The sequence below is a fragment of the Grus americana genome, chromosome 3 (genome assembly GCF_028858705.1).
Source record: "Grus americana isolate bGruAme1 chromosome 3, bGruAme1.mat, whole genome shotgun sequence".
Lineage (NCBI taxonomy): Eukaryota > Metazoa > Chordata > Aves > Gruiformes > Gruidae > Grus > Grus americana.
In genome coordinates this window covers 102374494-102395336 of record NC_072854.1, presented here as the reverse complement: position 1 = coordinate 102395336, position 20843 = coordinate 102374494, and the positions used below count along the sequence as shown (strand labels likewise).

Sequence of the window (20843 nt, the reverse complement as noted above, 5' to 3'; positions counted from 1 at the left end):
ATTAACAGCTGATCATGCTGAAGTTCTGAATGGGGGCTAGATATTTGAGTGAGCTTCACGTAGTGCTTGCACCAGCAATGTCCCTACTTTTGTGCATCCATAAATAACTAAATAATAAAGGCGAATTTCAACAATACAGTTCTCTCTATTCAAGTAACTGGCTAAACAGAACCACAGAAATAAAGCTGGAAGGGACAGATCACCTCTTCCGAGTTTGCCTCAAGACAGAGACAACCCAACTAAGCCACTGCCGACACATTACTGGCCAGGCAATACGTGATCACGCTTGTCATGTTCTTGTCATCAGAAAGTTTTCCTAATGCTTAACTTCCACCTCATCTCCTTCAGTTTAAGTCTGCTATTTATGATCTTATGCAAGGCAAACAAAGAAACTGCCACTTTGCTCTTTCCAGCAAACTTTTACAGGGGTTTTCTTTCAGTCACGTATTCTTTAGACCAAATAATTTCTTTCAGTCTTTCTTCACCCATCCATTCTCATTGCTATCCCTTGGCTCCACCAACCAATCCACATTTCCTTAGGTGTTGTACTCAAAACTAGATATTAAAAAAAAAAAATCACAAAATAGAATGGAAGGATCCTTTCTTATGCTTTATCTATTTATTTACACTCCTATTTATACCTCTAATTATGATGTATACATTTTCACAGCAGTATGACATTAACCCATGTTATCTTACGAGCTGCTGGTGTTCTCAGAACATTTCTACAAAATTGCACCTAGACAACTGTTTCCTGACATGTAATTCCATATTTTATTATTCCTTCAAAGAGGACTTTGAACTTGTCCTTCTTGAATTGAGTCCTATATATTCAGGCTGCTTCTCAAAATTTTCAAGATCATTTTGAATTCTATTTCTGTCCAACTTTTAGTTCTCCCCATCCTGAGATAATCTGTAGATTTAATGAACAAAGTCCTTTGTCTGTTGTGTAAACTATTAATGAAATTTCATAGTAAGAAAGCTAGAACAGACCACTGCAAAGTCCCATTTGACATGCCCTGCCAGTCTGACAGTTTTCTTCTCAATACCATTTTCCATCCATCCAGAGCACGTTGGTTCAACTTAAAGCGAGCAAGGGATTGCACGAAATGGAAAACTTCTACAAAAGGAGACCAAAAATGAAATCAGACTGTTCATGATACATGTTTTCTTGTATTTAAGTTTAGTGCCAACGGAAACTATGATTTTACTTTTGTAAAGCAGCTTTTGTAACCCAAATCACAGTAGTAGTTTGGGTTATGGCAACATGAAATTCCCTGCTCTGACCCATCAGTGTCTCCCAGTTCTTGTGCAGAACGAGTAAACAGAACAAGGCAGTGTTCCAGACTGCAACGGATCAGTGTTTTCATTCAGATATTGCCAAAAGGGGGCAAGATGCTGCTTTTTATCTCGGGGCATTCTTGTTGTAGGGATACACCCATTAAGAAAAAAAGGAAAACCATTACCCCTATGAGCAACAGGCTAAGACACACACAAATTAGTCTCAAATCTTTTGTATTTTTAAGCAAAAAGTAAATTCAGTTATAAAAAACCAGAAAGGATAAAAATAAAATGTTCTTATGGAATATTCTTGCCTCTTTTAGACAAATCTCAGTTGAAATGGATGTTATGCACTAGTACCTTGTCTGGACTTGAACTGATGTTTTGCAGTCAAAAATACCTGCTTTCTCTTAAAAAGCTTTCAAGCCTGTATTTACCTATTGCAGGTGAGACTACTCAGCACAGCCCCAGTTTGCTTGGCTTCAAAAATAAAGCCATGGCAGACCCTTTCTATATAGAAAAGAATGTCCTGCACGCAAGATTAGGGCTTGCTGCAGAAAAATAATCCTTCTAACGCTTGCAGTGCTAAGATGTAAACAGCTACAAAGTCAGGCTGCTTACTAAGCATTCACTGGATACAACTTATTCTACACATCAAAAGACAAATGTTATTTCATAGCTGTTTTGAACATTAGTTAATAAACTTACAACATTTTATTAAAGGTTAGTAAAACACCTAAATAATTTTATTAAGATTCATTTTACCATTTCTTCTATGCTTCAAAAATCTCAGTAAATACATTTTTAATAACTGCATTAGTAAGATACAACCTTAATAATGTTTCTCTGTGTGAGATAGAGACTAAGTAAGTTAAGTAAATTAAGTTCCTCCACTAGAATTCAAGGCACTTGGTTGTTAAGGACTGGCTATGGCTGAACTTTATCAATATCTGCCCAAGCTTCTAGTTTGTTTGACAGATCTCTTCCTCTGCTGAAGCTGTGCCGCTTTGCATGCGCAATTAGAGATTGATAGCCCAAGAAAATGAAGGGCATGAACCTCTAGGCTGTGCTGAGCAGTTCAGAAGAAGACGTGGAAAATATCTTAAATTGCAGAACGCCTTGCAGCCCAGTGAGGAGACCACAAAGAGGAGTCCAACGTCAGGGAAGCAGCAAGAGGCTCTGTACCAGTCAGGCTGTCCTGCTTCTGTGAATGCCCAAAGCTTTAGTCACCTACAGACCTGTAAATCTGGAAATATAGGTGCCTACAGACTGTAAGCATTTCCTCAGGCACAATGGCAACTGAGTAGAGACTTTCAGAATTGCTATTTTAGACTCAGACACCAAACGTCTTCTGTGACTCAACTCAAAGCAGCAGCAATAATTTCCACATTTACCCCTACAGCTCCACTCTTCCATCTCTGAGTCACTGATTTCCTACCACAATCTATATGAAAACCTTTAAAGGTAAGCATCACAGCAAACTTAGGAGTATTATAAGGGCAAAGCAAAAATAAAATGGTTTTGATCTTGTTCCTCTTCCCAACCACAATTATTGTAGAAAATGTCGGGCTTCATCCAATTCTCAATTTGAAGTGTTCAATAACATGTCCAGACTTCGCAAAGTTTTTCCTACCTTTTGCTAAACATCTGGTTACAATGATGAGCTATACCCTGTTTTTCAGACTTTTCATTTCATTTGTTAACTTCAGAACAACGAGCAGCACGAAGAACAAACGAGGCAGCCAGCATACTCACAACAAAGGTATCTTCTACTTTGGCAATTCCTTTTCCAAAGATTGTCCCTAGTTGATCTCCAACACCAGCCAAGAGAAAACCAAACAGAGGAATTCCCAATAAGGCATAGATGATACAGAATATCTTTCCACCTTGTGTGCGTGGGGAGATGTTTCCAAAGCCTAAATTACAAACAACTTTAGATGTTTAAGATGTTACATATATTACATTACACATTTTAAAAGGACTGCAGGAACAGAACAGTAAAAAACAGGTCCTACTAGGTTAACCATATAACACAACAAAAAAAAAATCAAATGAAAGTATAGGTCACATAGTCCTCTCCGAGCTAAAATTAAACTGCTGCACAATTCACCAACATCTTTTATATTGCATGTGTACTGTGGAGAAGAAAAGTCTCTCTAAGAATTTTTTTTTTTTAATAAATGTCAGCATTTCTCATCTACTACATGTAGTTAATACCAAATGGTTAAGCTATGCCTTAGCCTGTACTCTCTGGAAATGTCTATTACTGGATTTGTAATTGGCAGGCTGCAGTACTTGTGAGCAAAATACAATCTTCCTTCAGATATGCTGTTTCAAAGTGAAGCAGCCTGGAAAAAAAAAAACAAACCCACACTTGAATGAGCAAACCAGGCGTTTCTAGCATACGTGAAACTGCTTAGAGTCTTCACTATCAAAGGCTTTTATTCTTTCACTGTTGCAAACAAAGCTTAGAGAAACAGTTTACAGTTCAGGGCTCTGTCCGTTCCAAAGTGGAAATCACTTTGCCTTCACTGGCTTGTGCAGAAGAGCACCCTGATATGCCTGTGACACCCCCACTGCTCCTGGCCCACTTAAAACAGAGTAACTGGAATACGAAGAGCATGGGCCCCAGCATCTGCAAAACGTCCCAGGATGCATCTCCAGGGTTGGTATTTTAATGATGTGGCCAAGGCCACCTAGGCAGAACCCTACGGACAAGTTTCATGAGCATCAGTCCTCAGTTGTAATTCAAAGGACTTTCTCATCCAAAGGATCACTCAATGTTTTGGGGGGGCAGTGGAGCACCTGTAGTAACACCCCAACATTTTTGACATTGTTTCACTTTTTAGTGCAATGTGCACTTTGAAGGAAAAAGACTTGTCTGGGGAAGAAAAAAAAAAAGAAAAGGTCTTTTGTCAGGAACCGGCATATTTTCCATGGAAAAAATAAACAAAAGTCTTTTTAAGAAAGCTGCCTTTTTTTGTAGGAAAAAATAGCTTGTAAATATAAAGCAAAATATTTTAGCAAGTAATTGAGAAATTTGTTTCTCGGTGTCTTATTTTAAAAAAATTCCTGTTTTCATGTGAAAAAGCTGACAGACAAATTTTATCAGCTCTATTGAAACCTTGCAATGTCAGTTTTCTTTTTAAAATAGCTTAATATTTATGCCTAATGATGACTGTAAGCTTCCATAATGCAAAACACATTTAATGAATAGCTTACCTATTTATCAGAATTTTTATTTAACTGTTTTGAGCATGTTGTTTTAACAAATATAGGGTTTTGTTGTGAAAACTTATCTTAATTTTTGGTTCTGCTCTCATGTAGGTAAACTACACCAAAGCTCTGATGTCAAAGCTACTTTTTCCTTTCAGTACACAGGCAAAGCTGCCCCTCAAGTTCATTAAAATAAAAAGAAATCGCATTGAGAATATATTTGACTCCTAGATATTTTGCCCTAATACCAGTTTCCAGACAGTAATTGTGCAAACAATAAGTGCAATGTTGATAAAGTTGTTATATTAAAAAAAAGTAAAAAAGTTGGTATTAAAATTTTCCCCAAATCATGACTAATAAACCCTGTCAAACTAAAGTAAAATGACAAAATTACAGGAAATATCATCAGCTACAGGTTGTGGAGTCCTCCAACTTTGTAAATTTTCCCTGCACTAATATAATGAAAAAAAAAGTCTGTCTCGGGCAAGTGAAATAAAGTCACGGCACCTTTAATCCAACCTCGTATCCTTCCCTAACCCAGAGCCAGGGCTAAAATTACTGATTATTATAATTCAGGAAACTTCAGCTCCGCTGAGTTCACTCTGTCCCTTCATGCACCAAGCAGAAAAGACTCTTGAGTTTTAAAATGAAATTAGCTCATCACCGACCAAGAAGGGACAAGCAGACCTAAGCCACTCGGTTTTCGGAGGCCTGCCTGTTTATGCGTCAACAGGAGCTTGAACAGTTGCCAGGCTGTAATTCCTGTGGAGTCTTAATGCCTTTCAGAATCAGGGGTCTGGATACACCAGATTTATAAAACTTGTACTGGGGGATTTGGAAATAGCCTTTTTTTTTTTTTTTTTTTTAAGAGCTGTATTCACTTGCTCTACAAAAGTGGTGTCTCGTAATGGTGACACAATACCAGCCCAGCGAAGCACATGCCAAGCAGGCAGTTTTGCTTGGTTAGCTTCATAAAGCAAACTGGCATTCTCTGTGCATCCCACAGCTATTACAGAGACAACTGCTGCTGCGGCGTTCTTCTCATCTGCTGCTAATCAGCCTGAGGACACGAAGTTCACGTTCAGCTCTATGTATTCTCCTCCCTAAATCAGAGTCACGTCTTGCTCGAGAAAAGGATGCTGCTTCATTTGACTTCTACCCTCACAAATTGTTGCTTTTCTTCTTGAAAAACGACAAGTGCTTTTCTTCCTTAAAGGACAAAAAGGTCTTGTATTACTAATTATACTTTTTAAAAATCTCACATATTGCTGGATAAGATAATACCCCAACGGGCAGTAGTTTCTCCCTGTCCAGATGCTCACTGCACATAATACAAACCTTGGTGCACTCATGATAGGACATGTGCTTTAGTGAAATGGTCTACCAAGGGGTGTCCATCACCTATTAATCATATTTCCTACAGTCTCATGTTTCGTAACAGTCGGCTGCTGTACACCACAGCCTACTTCATGAGTTACACAAGTTGTGCTTACATCCTACTCTCTGTTTCTCCAGTGAAAAGCTAATCCATTATTTATGCAATGGGAGAGAAAATGTATTTATATTTTATATGGTTGATGTAATTCCTGAGGGTTTTCTCTCAGAAAAGTGTTATTCCTTTCTTTAAGGGGGGGGGGGAAATCAAATCAGAAGAATCCTGCTGCTAGGTAAGACCAAAGGAAAACTTTGTTTTGGGCACTGCGCTCAGAGGAGCGCACAGCCACAGCAACGCCACCACATATCCCTGCGTACCCCACAGCTCTCCTCCGTACGCCGGGCAGGAACGCCCGGCACCGCTGCAGCAGCTCCCTGGCGCAGTGTTGTCGCTTTGGAGTTCCCACTTCTGCTCCAGAGTCCGGCGTAAAGGCTATCTACAACCGTCTTGCTCACCGAGAAACCTGGGAGAATCAGCCCCATCACACCACACGCTCTGCCCCCGCTTCCTCCCAACTGTTTACCTAGAGGGCACGGGGACGGCACACCCTGTAATCCGACCAGCAGCCTCAGGACCTCGGTCGCCCTTCACGCCTTCAGTCTCTTCCTCTGGTTCTACTAAGTAGGTAGCTCCTAGAACCAGCTGGGTCCCCATTAAAACCATTACACTTGCTTTTCAACCTGGAAATAAACTAAGCACTTGATTTAAACTTGCTAAATTTATCAGAAAGTTTCCCTCAAAGAGCTTTTAACCAACGCTGCCTGCGGTGAACGGTACGGAGTACAAAATTTAACTTGCAGAATGGGGTCGGTTTCACCCAAGATAATGTCAGTACCATTTTCAGACTGTCCTTCCCCAATGCACCCCCCTCACCTCGCTTTCATAACCAGGAGCGCGATTTGCCTCCCAATTTCACCAAACCCCTTTCATGTCCTGCTAAATGTTTAGCGTGCTTTTAATGCCCAAAGGACTTTGTGCATTTGGAATACATTGCCTCCGACAAGCAGCTGTGGACAAGAAATGCTTTTTAGAAGTAGCTTCCAGTAACCTCTGAGCGAATTAAGAATAAAAAGCCATTGTAAATAGATTGCAACTAATTGCTCCATTCAACAAAATAACGTATTCCATGGTTTCAACTCCAAAACCTTTAAAGCCTCCAAGATTCAAAGAGAACCTCAGTCCCTTTGGTTAGCTAGAGAGAGAAGCAAGGGTATACTAAATAGAAAGAAAAAAAAACCAAGAGACTTTATAGGAATTTTTTTTTTCATGTCCCCATTTTTGACATATTTCTTTGAGGATGAAAATGTCTAACTTCTTCATCTGAAATAGATTTGCTATTAAATAGGAATTAGTAACTTTGATAACTACAAATATATTACTACTTTTGAGCAAAAAAAATGTTTGAAGTTTCAATATCTAGTTGGTTTCCCCTCCCATGACAACAATAGATTATACTGCAAATATAGAAAAGTTTGAAATGGTAGAGATTCTCATACAATTGAGAAGACACACTTTTTCCAAATGAGAAGCAAAACTGGCTTTGCGTTCAAGCCTTCATAAAAAGGAAGAAAAAAAACCAAACAACAACCCACAACTGATTTCTGTTTTAAGTAGAGAAAAAGATCCCTTTGCTTTCTAGTTAACCGCTATCTCAGTCTTTCAGAAAGCTCTTTTAGATCCACATTCTCAAAGCCCGGCTAGAAGAACACAGCCTCCAAATGAATATATTTTCACAGAAAATTCCTAGACAAAGCAGGGCATCTACTGAAGCTAGATGGCTGCAATTAAGTATTTCTCATGTGAGAGATTATAGGTGCTTTCGAGAGTTCTAAGACTAGATTTTACTTGCAAAATTGACTGGAAAAGAGTGTCACCACTTATGATTCATTTATATCAAATAGCTCATGTGGGATTGAAAGGTTTGAAATGTTTTCTTTCCAAACAAGAAAATGTAAATTCAAACACCAGTAAATGTTTTCTCACTGTTTTTGACATACCTCAGATTACACAAGACATCATTCAGCAGGTAGCAAACAAAGTGAAAATTATACTGAAATAATATCATATATTTTGAGATACGAGAAACTACTCTCAGCTGTAGGTTTGGATATGTGGGCAATTGACGAACCAGTTCAATACTGAGAGATTAACAACTTGGTGAACGCGCACACCCTTAATTACACAAAAGCGGATTACAGAAACTTGATCCTGCGAAGACTGCATAGACTCAGAGGAAAGGCTGAGCTCCTGGATGCTGAATCCCACGAGGCCAGAGCCAGGTGAACCGGCTGCCGTGCCCTCGTCTTCAGCCACCGGCCACCGCGCGCGACTCCCGGCGGTATCGCCGTAGGTTCACATCCACCCTGACTATGCAGCTCAATTGCAGGGATTACCTTTTTCAAAGGGCATACATGTGTTTTGATACTGAATGTCAAATTGATTTTAAGAGATCAAAAGATATTTTCTCAAGGCCCCGAGGAGCTACCTGATGAAATCTTTATGAAAGGTACCTCACTGAATTTCTAGTAGCTAAGAAAGATGCTCTTCCCCTTTGGATTGCCATTTGGGCCGAGGAGACTAGCATTTAAATACAGGCCCGCCCATCAGTGCCAAGGCAAAGATATGCACTTATTCATAGATGAGATATCCCTTTTAGCATAAATAATGGTTTGGACATCATCATTAAACAAAAAGGCAGTGCATGTACCCATACTGGCTACGTGGAAATCTCTGCGTACACTGCAGAAATACTAGAACTTGCATATTCGTGTTCACTGTGTGGAAACATTCGCATTTTTACACTGACTCCCTTTCCTTTCCTCTTCTTAACTCTGTCCCACACTCCAAAGTTTGAGATACTTGCGTATACTTGTGTCATATACATTTACAAATAAATACTTCATGGGGTTTTATGGCTTTGGTTAGTAATACTCTAAGAGCATTTTCAGTCATCCATGTGACTTGCCTCCCAACATTGTTAAGTAGGTAGACAATTCCTATTCCCCTTTTTACAAATAGGTACCTGAACGGAGGGAAAAGTCCAAAATTCTCTGTATTGTTTAGGTCTAACTCACGCCAGATCCGTGGCTGAGGACTATGCAATCACATTACATTGACCCTTAACTAGGGAAAGTTCAGCATCTAAAGTCCTCAGAGAACCTCAGTCAAGCTTCTTCGAGGCCACACAGAGATCTGTTCTGAATACTTATAAAAATCTATGGACTCCCCATCTTTCAGGGCATACGCACATACACATATGTTCCTGAACACAGTGCAAGAGAATTTGAAGGCTGAACAAGGAGAAAGACTATTTGCAAATCTGAATACGCAGATGAATCGAATATGAATATCCTTGCAGTGGAAGCACAGTATTTCTGTGTCACATACATACATAAATTCTTTCAGACTCTGTATCTCACAGCCATTGCTCACACGCTGTTGCCTGTGGATCCCATTATGGGCATGCAGCTAATGCTCCTCCTCCAAGTTAGTTCTACAATTTAAAAGTTAAATGCTTTTCTGTCCGTGCAATTGATGAAACTGCCACAGGACTCTTGCTGGAGGAAGTGCCTTGTGCAGTAACAAAGAGGTGAAGGTGCCTCTGTTTTAAACTGCGCTCTGCTATGAAACTGAAAATTTCTGCTTTGAAAATTCCTGCTTTACAGAAGTTAGGCATAATTTCTCTACTAGTCACTATAGTTTCCAGAAGCCAATTCTCTTACCAGTTTTAGTGAATGATTTGGGAATGATGTTGTCACAAAGTATTGCTATTTACTTAACACCACTGCTCAGCACAGCACTCCCTTTGGTATTATCTGGATTCCAAGCTACAAAATTCTGACTTTTAGCACCAATACACAATTTTGTCACAGAAATGTCAACATACTTTTTTGAAGTTTACAAAGTTCTGGCTCAAGCCTGAAAAGAGATATTTTATATAAAAAACCCCTCTCAATTATCATAAGATAGAACTTCTCTTTTTCAACTATGAATAATAACAGGAAAACCTAGACTGACATTAATAAAATGTGTAATATTCAAGAATTGACAAGACAGAGGCTGATCTCCTTTCAGTGGTTTCTTTTCATCTGTTCTGTGGGAGCAGTAATCAAATCAATAAAACTTCTTTTAAAAGAACAGGCTATAAATATTCATAGAAAATAAGTTTCCTTCAAGTCAAAGTGCTGTGCTGGAGAGGTGAAGGAGCACTGTAAGGAAAGTCTCTGTATGGATACAGAAGCCCTTGTAGTATTTAATTACTCACATTCAGTTGCTAAGGCAATTTCTCAAGGAACTGGGTAATAATTGTTAAAAGGCTTTTAAAAGCTTCAGCATCAATTCAGATAGCTCTGCCTCCCAGTACAGGTTCTTCATTTCATTCAGCTGTCACTTTGCCCAGTGAAGAGCATCTACTTCTCATCAGTAGTAGGACTTCTGTCCCTTTTACAGTTATTTCTTTTTTGTTGTTATTGCTTGCATTTATTTTACCTCTAATTCCTATTCTAGCAAATTTGAATCAGCTCCAAAACCCAAAAACTCCCATTTGCTTTTTTTTTTTTTCCTCTAAGTGAGATTGCTCCATGGGAGCAAGACGCCTGGCTAACACAGCTAGCAAAGACATCACGGTACCTTAAAGTAAAAAGCTTCGTGATATTGTCAACTACTATCTTTTACTACCCACATTCTTATCAAGTGTAAATACGTATCAAATGTGACAAAGTGACACTCGTTCTGCACCAAACCCATGAAAAATATCAAATACATCGATACAGGTGATCCACAGAAAAACAAGAATTGTGAATTTTAGATGTACTGACAAAAACAATCTATGAGCAATTTTTCGTAGAATCATAGAATGGTTTGGGTTGGAAGGGACTTCAGAGATCATCTAGTTCCAACCTCCCTGCTGTGGGCAGGGACACCCTCCACTAGACCACGTTGCCCAAAGCCCCATCCAACCTGGCCTTGAACACTTCCAGGGAGGGGACGTCCACAACTCCTCTGGGCAACAGGCTGATACTGTGACTTTAATGGAGATCCAGAATAATTTTTTCTAGAGTTTGGTGGCTTTCTTTCAATACCTTTCCTTTTTGTTCCCTATAAGTAATTGAAGAAACAGGTTTGCTTTTTGTTTACAAATAAAGCAATTCTTAGTGCTGGGTAGAGCAAGCTCTTGTTGGCCTCTCCATCCCACATACAAAGCGATGCACATGCTTTCCAGCAGAGTTAAACCATACCCTGCCTGTACATGTTTCTGTCTTCCCTACAAATAATAAACTGTAGCAAAAGTGTTAGCAAATTAAGGACTATGGCAGACTTACAGCAACAGATAAGACAGGAACAGCTCAAGTATGTCAAGTCCCCAGTGCTTGCCCTTTCTCTCAAGGAGCACTGCTATTCCCGAGGCGAGGACATCCACTTTCTCATGAAACGTGTTCTGTGCCAGCACAGGTATTCTGTAAGCGCACCCTGGTTTCAGTGAAGTCACAGATTTAAAACAAGAACCAAAAATCCCATAATTCTACAATCAGTAGACTCGGACCTCAGATCCTGTTAAGGTGATACAACTGGCCAAAATGAATGCAGGTACCCTGACCTAGTAGGTAAGCTACAATTTTCTTTGTGGCTTTTAACTTTTCTTCAGGCACCCTATTTCACCTTAAGAGACCTTTCATCAGGTCAGTGTTCAACAATGCAAATATTTTGCCTCATCAGGTTTTTTCCCCGGTATGTCCTGTACCTATTCTTGCTTATAAGCTACACATACACAGCCCACACATCCAGATCAGTTACCTTGAACCAGAGATAAGCACAGAAATTCTGGGGAAGAAACAGCAGTCCAGGGGAGATGGGAAGGCAAGGAGGCTGCCAGGAAAAAGAACCTCCTTCTTTGCACGTATTTATCGAACTACGCAATTGTTTAATCTTAGTAAGGTGGGTAGGAAGGAGGGCTCTTCAAAAGAATGTACGTGTGTGTGTGTATATATAGATATACGCGTGCACACAAACACATTATTTTGCACATAATGTCAAATAGCTGAGCATTTTATTACTAAAATTGCCTCTTGACGCAGTTAGTCCTAACATATACCAGTATATTAAACAGAATTTCCGCAAAAGACTTAAGGTAAAAAAACCAAAACACCCCACTACCAAGTTTCTAAAAGAAAAACTCGGAAGATTTTTATTCATAGTATTATCTTCAAGAAGAAAATGAGAGAGCTTTCTGTCAGTGGGGCTCACCATCAAGTGTCTGAACATGTGAGGTCGTTCTCCTATTTCTCACTTTTTTTTTTCCTGGAGCAATCTTTACAATTATGACTAACGTAGAAATTTAAACACAGAAGAAAACGAACCACCATGCATAAATAACTTCTACTGACTTTACATTTTGGGTTCTAGCTACTTAGGTGTTACACTCCTGATTCAGCAAAGCAAGTTAACATGCATTTAAAAATGTTTAAATTTATCTCTGTTCAGGTAACATTTAAATACCTGGAGGCATACTCATTCTGTCAGCATATACACCTGCAAAGATGAACAAACACATACACTTTGTCAAATGAAATTCTTAACAGATTTTTCAATTGATTTTCAACACTGTCATGATGTGGCAGAAATCAATCCTGGAAATCATGCTGTCAGCAGCTCTTTAATTTCCCAGAATTTCACACTATATATCAAAAAAATCTTTTGTTATAAAGTCATTATCCAAGCAATTGAAGAAAGTGCAATTACAAGACTGCAAAAATATTTAAAATCCTTCAAAGGAGCAAGAATTAAATTTCTGCTTCCAGAGTTTTCAGTTTTTAGTGACTTAAAACTATGCAGGTGTGTGGGTTTTTCCTCTGCAGTGCGAGTGCTTCAGCAGAAGGCCGTGGAAGGTGAGCACTCGGTGGCTCACCAGCATCCTGCCAGCCCTCAGTACAACTCTATGTCTTCGCCCAAGCCACTTGCTGAGCTATCGCTCTGGAGATTCTCATTTGATTTTCTGGCAAAGAGAGCAGCCTAAAGATAGGCATCTAGAGAAAATAATAAAGATAAGTTTCTCATAAGAGTTTGTGATTCCAACCAAAAATTCCTAACAGAGCAGTAATTGAATATACAACTGTCTCTGTGCGTGCTGTAAAGCCATTAAAAAGATTACTGTCAGGCAATGCAAAATAAATTCCAAAGTTTGTGCTTTAAGCACACTGAAATATTTTGGGTTTACATGCCCAGCTTGCTTTTGAAAGAAGCCAGTGTGATTCACAGTAGACAGGAGTTTCAGCAAGTAGCAAAATCATGAGCAATCATTGCCTTCGTACCTTACTTTTAAATACACAGGCTATGAATTTTCTTTTACAAAGAGGAATCTTTTGGAAATCTCTGATCACCTCACCTGCACATAGAAAAATAATTCAAAATGGGACAAAATACTTCATGAGACAGAGAATATGGCTTTCAGCTAATGGTCTTAAGTTTATATAATTTTGCATTTCAGTTCACAGGGGGAAAAATACTAAAACAAATATATATAAAAATTAGCCATGTGTAAAGATACGTCTCAAACATTATTTCACTTCTACCCTCCAAAGCCCTGAGCTGGAACATGAATAGCTAAGTTAGCTTAGACTAAGCCATCTGACTCTACAAACACAGCTCTGAGTCTTGCTTGGACTATGGGATACGTATAGTCTCCTGAACTCAGGTGTGACATACAGTCTCAGTTAGACCAAGCACACCAACTAAGAGTAAAAAAAAAAAAATATGTATTTATTAAACAAAGGGAAAATCAAAAGGAAAATAACTTGAGAATTTGACATCTAAAAGCTTAGATCACCAGCTCAAACACTTAGTGCTCCTCTCCATCGTGGCTGTGAGGCACAAGGCACGACCTGTCTCTTGCCTGGCGTGCCCAAAAGGTATTCCCCAACCTTGGATCCTTGTGGAGACTGTCAGCCTGCTGCCCCATTTAAATCTAAACTGCCTGAGGGCATTTCACACCCTGCACGGCCAAGCCCTTTGGTTTCTCCATCCTTTAGTGTCTGACAGCCCACATGAAAGCAAACCATGACCTGAAGCAAACAATACCAGAAGCAAACAAGTGCGGGCTTGCATCACCACTGCCAAACAGTAAAACGGAGTCAGGAAAGGAAAGAGCATCACCTTTGGAGAGTGCTTATTGGTGTCTTTCAATATAAATAAAAGTTTTAGGTTTAATGGATTCCTGTTTGATCTCGTTCCTACTCTGAACAAACATCTTCACTCGTATGCCAGTTTTAAAACACAGAAGTATCAATTTACTTTTTTTTTCCTCCATCTCCCCTTTAAGTGTCAGTACATCTTGTAAGAGCAACTGCTCCCTTTTCATCAACAGCACAATCTCTTTGAACTGAAAGACAAGGAAAACCTTTTCCTGAACAAAATAGTATTGTTTCTCTTCCCATAAAACATGAAAGCATATAGAGACAGGAACAGCACAGCAGTTATGCAAGCTAAGGACAGTAAATCTTAATGACTTTTAAATAGGACTATTCCTGCTATGAGAAGACAACAATTACGTTAAAGTATACCCCATGCCCTTATTCAACCTGAAAAACTAAAGGAGTAAGATGGAGGTAAGAAGAGTATATGATCTTAATAGTATTTTAGCAGATAGCATACATTGATATTAATTTTTCTATCGTTATTATAGCATTCTGAAATGCATTGCAGAAGAGAACATGTGTTAATTAGCCACACTAAAGGTCACTACTACTCCATTACTACCAAAAATAAGCAAACAGTAGCTCAGACTAATCCTTAATTATAGGAAAAGTTTCATCAATGTTTTAGCTGCTGTGAATTGCGTACCAGTCACTCCAACTGGACATAGCAAATATGCATGGAATTTAAAATTCCCTAGGCTACATTTTCAGCAAAAATCCTGTATAGAGAAATAAATCTGCACTCATTTTCTTAAAATGCATTTTACTCTTTCACACAGAAAATATTTGCCAGAAAACTTAGGTGGTTGGTTTTGGCTTTTTTATAAATATTCTACAGCAATGTTCATAAACTGCCTTTGAAGATCTGAACTGGTGTTAAGTTGAAGCATGTTTCTATTCCTTTGGGTTTTTAAGACACTTATGACATTTACATATGCAGCTTTGGTTCACACAAATATTTACTAAGTTGTTGTTTGCAAGCATTTCCATCCTGAACAGGTATTTGTTCTTATTTCACATACCATCCTGATGGGACAATGTGAAAACCCAGACAATAGGAGTCTAGGTTAGTACAAGAGTATTACTCATCATACTTTCATCTACCCCCTCCAAAGGTTTCCATTTATATGATCCTGAAAAACAAAACAAACAAAAAAAAAAAATCACACAAACATAACCAAGACTGCCTATGTTGAAGGGTTTATAAGAAGCCAAATGCTACAAGTTACTTTCAATTTTTTTTGGCAAATAACAACAGCTAATTTTGCAGAAGCCTACATAACAATCACAAACAGAGAAAACAAAAGATAAAAATGTACACTTTCCCCAATCCATATTACTTTCTTTACATTCAGCTTGAACAAGGAAATTAGAGTAGCTAGTTTGTGTCCAAATATGTAAACAATACCTTGTCTCCTATTCAATATAAATGGAGTTATCACAGAAAGATTACTACTCAAAACATTTTGTAACTCCAGCTGCTTTTGCTTACAGCATCTCATTTTTCTCGAACAACCAGAATGGAACCTAACTGCGACAATAACTGGGAAAACAGTGAATGTTTTAAAAAAATCCCACTCAAAGCCTAAATTAATTTGTTTACACTGCAATTGTCTGATTCTACTGGACACTAGTCATTCAAGAGAACACCACAGTCCTCTGATTATAACAATTAATTTTGCAGCAAGTAATTAAGCTATCATAAACTAAAGCCCAATGATTTTTATCTTGCTTTAGCCAGGACTTCTTTTCTGGGACCAGAACTATTTGTAAGAGCAATCTGCGTCAGTTTGGTATCTCACAGCTTCATCTGTCGACACAGAAGTGGAAAACAAATTGTTTGTTGCCATTTGGATTTTTCAGCACAGCTCTGTACTCTTGGTAGAACAAGAACCATTGAATGAATTCTTTATGTTTACACACGAACAGACCACGGATAGATGACGGATAGATGAAAGTTAAATTATCATATGCCTGTTCACATGCGCAAGGACTCAGTGGGACTCATTACTGAAAGAAAGGAATCAAAAGTGATCATGTACAAGTGTTACGGTATTTATCATCTGGCGGTTTAATTTTTTCCACACAAAAAAATATCTTTAGGCTCTCAACTGGCAACTAAGACACTAACGAAATCCCTACTGCATCCCAGGTGTTAAAGTTGAAGTCAAAAGAACTTATGCACCACGTTTTTTTCCCCCACAAATAAGGCCACAAAATTAACTGCATGTGTTTCTGTGGTCCAACATACATTAGCTCCAATCAAAAGGATGAAACTCAGGGACTTGAGTTTTCCATACTATAGCTCCTGAAATCAATCTAAAGTAGTACTTTAGTATTTAGAGCATAACAAAAGTGTATTGCCACCGTGCAAAAAAGGGGAACATGCCATACAGCAAGAATTATAAGTGAATGACTAGCAATAAAGCTCTTCCAGATGGGACTGTTGGCAATTTAGGTTACTTGGTAGCTAAATACTACAGCACTACATATATTAAAATTATGACTAATCAGACTAGAAATATTTTCCTAAACAAGTCTACGTTAATTTAATTTACACTTAGTTCTACAGTTCAGAAGGGTCGAAATAGATAAAATGTTTTGAACTGAAAGAAATGCTTAATGAATGCCTACAGATGAAATTTATTCTCAAAATAAATGCTGTTCCCAAATGCATTCTTCTACTAGAATAAAACGGTTATATATGCATTCTAGAGGAAGACACAGAAGTAGAGCTGAATGATCCAAAACTGTTTCTAACTGGAATAGCCATTATAAAAATAAGTAGACATAGGACTCACATGCAGCCACACACAGGAAACACAGAGAATATAGAAGGATTCTACATACTATTATCCTGTTCCTTCCATGTCTTCAATTATATTCATGTAACATGCACACACACAAAAATTAACTAGATGCAACAGATGTGCCTTTCCTTCTTGTTCTTCAGTTCAAGACAATTGCTCCAGACATTAGCTCATACTAAACCAAAGTGCTCCAGAAATACAGTAACAGTTATTTTTATGAATGCATATTGGTATATTTAAGTAAAGAAGAAATGCCCATCCAAAAGAGATATTAAGACTATCCTTTGAACACTTCTGCCTTCAATATCCACACATACAGGTTAGAAATACACGCAGACAATAATGAAAATAGACCAAATCATGAGTTTGCATACAAAGAGCCAGTCTCATATCTCAAAGTGAAAAAGAGGAATCAGATTTTAAAAATCAGAATCCTCAACATGAGTACGCAGCCCTCAGAAGAACATGTACCAGACACAGAGTTTTGAAAGTGAACTTTCAGGTTATCTATTCGGATGAGATGCTTAAGTACTTGGACATCATATGATGTTGATCATGAAACATATGAATCACATTCCTTATCTTGAGAAGATTTTTGCCAGATAAAAATGCAAACTAGCTACAAGAACAGTATAACGATCTTCCACAGTTATCTCTAGAAAAATAATCTACCTTTGAGATTAAGTATATTTTCAGATGTGTATTGACAAAAAAAAAGAAAGTTAGAACCATTTCAACTATACATTGAACCATCTCAAAACAGGCAATGCCCCTCCTAAATTCTTCTCCAGGCAAAGAGTATACTGTGAACTGGCAATACTACTACAGAGAGAGTAACTGGCTCTATATACCACAACTCTTTCCCTGCACATCTTAAGAAAATCTACTGCATGTGACTAAGCCACTTGATGCTACCTCTTCTGTCCTGAACAACAGCCTCCAGATGCTCATTTCCATACATCAGTAGAACTGGGGGGAAAAAAAGATAAATCTGATGTTTGCAGTGCAGAATACAGTCTGCGTTTCACAGAAGCTGGCGTACAGCTTTTCGGTGCAGCCCTCTTTGGCTGAAAGTTCCGTTGTGTGCCTCAGCTGTGTCATACAACCCTGCACTCAAACTCTTGGTAAACACTACGGAGTCCTAACAAACACCTAGTGCTCAACTAGTCTTTCCTACAGCACTGATACCATAATTTTGATGAACTGAGTATCTAGAAACTACCATACAAACTGAACACTCAGTTGAACAGTTTAGGTTAGCAAATACAGGATTCCACATAAAAATATCCTCAAAACCAGAAGTTTGAATGAAGAATGGCAGCATTCAGCCAACAAAAAAATTAATTTATTTTCATATTTGACATCAGTATTTTAGGATGCAGACCTGCTTGTACCAATGGTGGAAGACTAAGGGAAACTGGGCAAGTGATGTAATAGTGAAAGAAGTTCAAATCAAATTTTTAAGACTGGACAAAAAATTTGTATATTTCTCAAAGTCGCTAATATTTCCCTTTTACCATCTCACTCATTTTAACCCCTACCACTCTAAGGTGATTTGAGAATAAATATCTCCTTGCAAAATTATTGTCATACATATGAAAAATTCAGATATATACCCTGGCCTTTGGACCATATAATTAATAATAATAAAATTAATTAAGAATATAAATTATAATGTAACCTCTTCCTGGAAGAGCTCCCCAATGAAGAAAATCAGCTATTTAAAATTCATCATGTTGCTCATGCACAAAAAGAAAATCAGACACATTGCTAACTCCGCTCTTCTTCGGGGAAGCCACGTAAGTACGTCCTTTTTTTCCCCCACTAAACAGGCACAAAGGATAGGCCTGGTCGCTCCACCATCCCCTGCTTTTACTATCCACGTAACTGCTTCTGGCTTCGGCTACCACTGCCCCTGTGTTGCTTGTTATCTTCTAACACGAAGGAGGAAACCGCATCTTTTAGCCAAGTGACATGAGATGTCCCTGCTGAGGAGGCTTGAAACCAGGGAGAATGTGAACAGCAGACAGAAAGAGGCAGAAGGTTTTTTTTCCACCCACAGTTACTGAATTAGCTCTCTTTTATTTGCTCCCACACTCCTTTCACAACACCCCCTTCAGGAAGGTTAAACTCTTGAGTCCCACAGAATTTAGCTCCATTAAAACCTCTCTGACCAGAAATCAGACTAGGACCCAGAACCCAGCCGGGGGCTCTGACCGCAGTACCAATCCTCTGCAAAGTTCCCAAGACAGTATCTTATAAAAGCTCCAAATATTTAGTTTTTCTACCATAGACCTACATAAGCTAGAACCCTGCTCAGGGCTCCAAAAATTCCTGAGAAATCCCTTAGAGATGTTACATAAAACTGCACCATTCTCAAAGGGACTGATAATACGCATCCAAGATCACTCCTGTGATCGCTCAGACAGACAAGTTTACCTGTCAGTCAAGAGCTTCACAAAGAACAAAACTGCAGAGCAGAGAGTGCTGCGGACCCCCTCTCACCAGGCGGGGAAGTACCAGGGCAAAGAGGAGAGGACCAAAGGCATCACCACAAGCTATTGGGTCACGCAGCCTTGGTGCAGCCATTTGGCTGTGAAACCATCTGTTACCCCAGTTCAGACTGGAACTGCAGACACCAGAGGTTTTAAATCAATGTCTACTTATATACTGGTTGAGGGGGATCATTTGTATCTTTGCATCCCTGAGACAAATACATTCAATAAATAAAATAGTATTTTAATACTATTTTTTCCAATATATTTAAATTACTTTGTATTAATACTACCAAAGAGTGCCTCACAGGAAGCACAAAATGTCATGACTACAGAAAGCCTTCAGAAACACCTCTACCACAGATCAAAAACAGAAGAGTGGAAAACTCTGGGGTTAGACATCACTGAACTCACAAATACTGAACCCAGCTGTAACACCAGGCACGTCATGTCTTCTCCAAGCTTCAAAATCATCCCCTTTCCACAAGAGTTCTCCAAGGTCCTGACCCACGGAGAACCTCCTCGTGCTCCTCAAGTCAGGCACACGCACAGGTGTTTGCAGGCTCAGGACCTAGCATTTGAACTACACCGCATGTCACACACCCGTTATTTTTAAATGTTAGTGGCTGGATATGATTCCATCTGACTCGTGTAGATTTACCAGCCATATGCATCAATACTGTCAAATCTGCTTTTAATTTCCCTAGAAATTTCTTTGCGATTTAGTATTTAGCTAGCATTAATAACAGTGCCATATGCAATATATTATGTGGCAGATCTATTGCTACGGGCTCTCAACTGGACTAGCCCAAAAACTGAGTTGTTAACTGCTTTGTGATAAAAAGAAGCAGCTCCAACAGTGCCACTTGCTGTCTCAAAGCCCCTTCCTCATTCAGACGCAAGCTGCAGCCTTCCCTGGCAATATGTTCTGTTAGCTCTGTGGTTATTTTTCTGTGAGTTCAGAGGGAGGACAGATGGAAAAGGAGAGAAGAGAGGTGAGTGTAGATGAACCTGAGATGAAAAGGACATTAGAAAAAGACGGGGAGAGGAAGAGAGTGCACTGGAGAAAGCAGCCAGCACAGGATGGAGAACGCCCACTCAGGCTTCCAGACAACTCAGAGGAACATCCCAGCTTTGATGCTTATGGTAGGTGTCTCCTCTTTACAGTTTCTCCAAAGGCCATATGCCAGGGAGACGCATAACATCCCCAAAGCCAGAACACACTTTGTACTCTTCTGTGTTCAGTGGTCGCTCATCAAAAAGCATTCACCATCCCAGCTGCTTTTTCAGCTTCTCCTGCTATGATTTTTTGGTGTTAGTTAATAAGCAGATCTCTGTGGCAGCATTTTCACAGAGGACTGCGGTTAAAGTTTCCATCCTGCCTCTACGTGACTACTTAATACTTTCGACACTTCAT

At 39.0% G+C, this 20843-nt stretch overlaps 1 protein-coding gene across 2 annotated transcripts in view; it reads right to left on the bottom strand.

Moving 5' to 3' along the window:
• KCNK2 (potassium two pore domain channel subfamily K member 2) overlaps positions 1-20843 on the bottom strand; it is a 111717-nt gene that overhangs the window by 26059 nt on the left and 64815 nt on the right. For both annotated transcript variants that reach the window (XM_054822546.1, XM_054822547.1), the window contains one exon: positions 3037-3197. In XM_054822546.1, coding sequence (XP_054678521.1) covers positions 3037-3197 — 161 coding nt within the window. The remainder of the gene's footprint in view (positions 1-3036; positions 3198-20843) is intronic.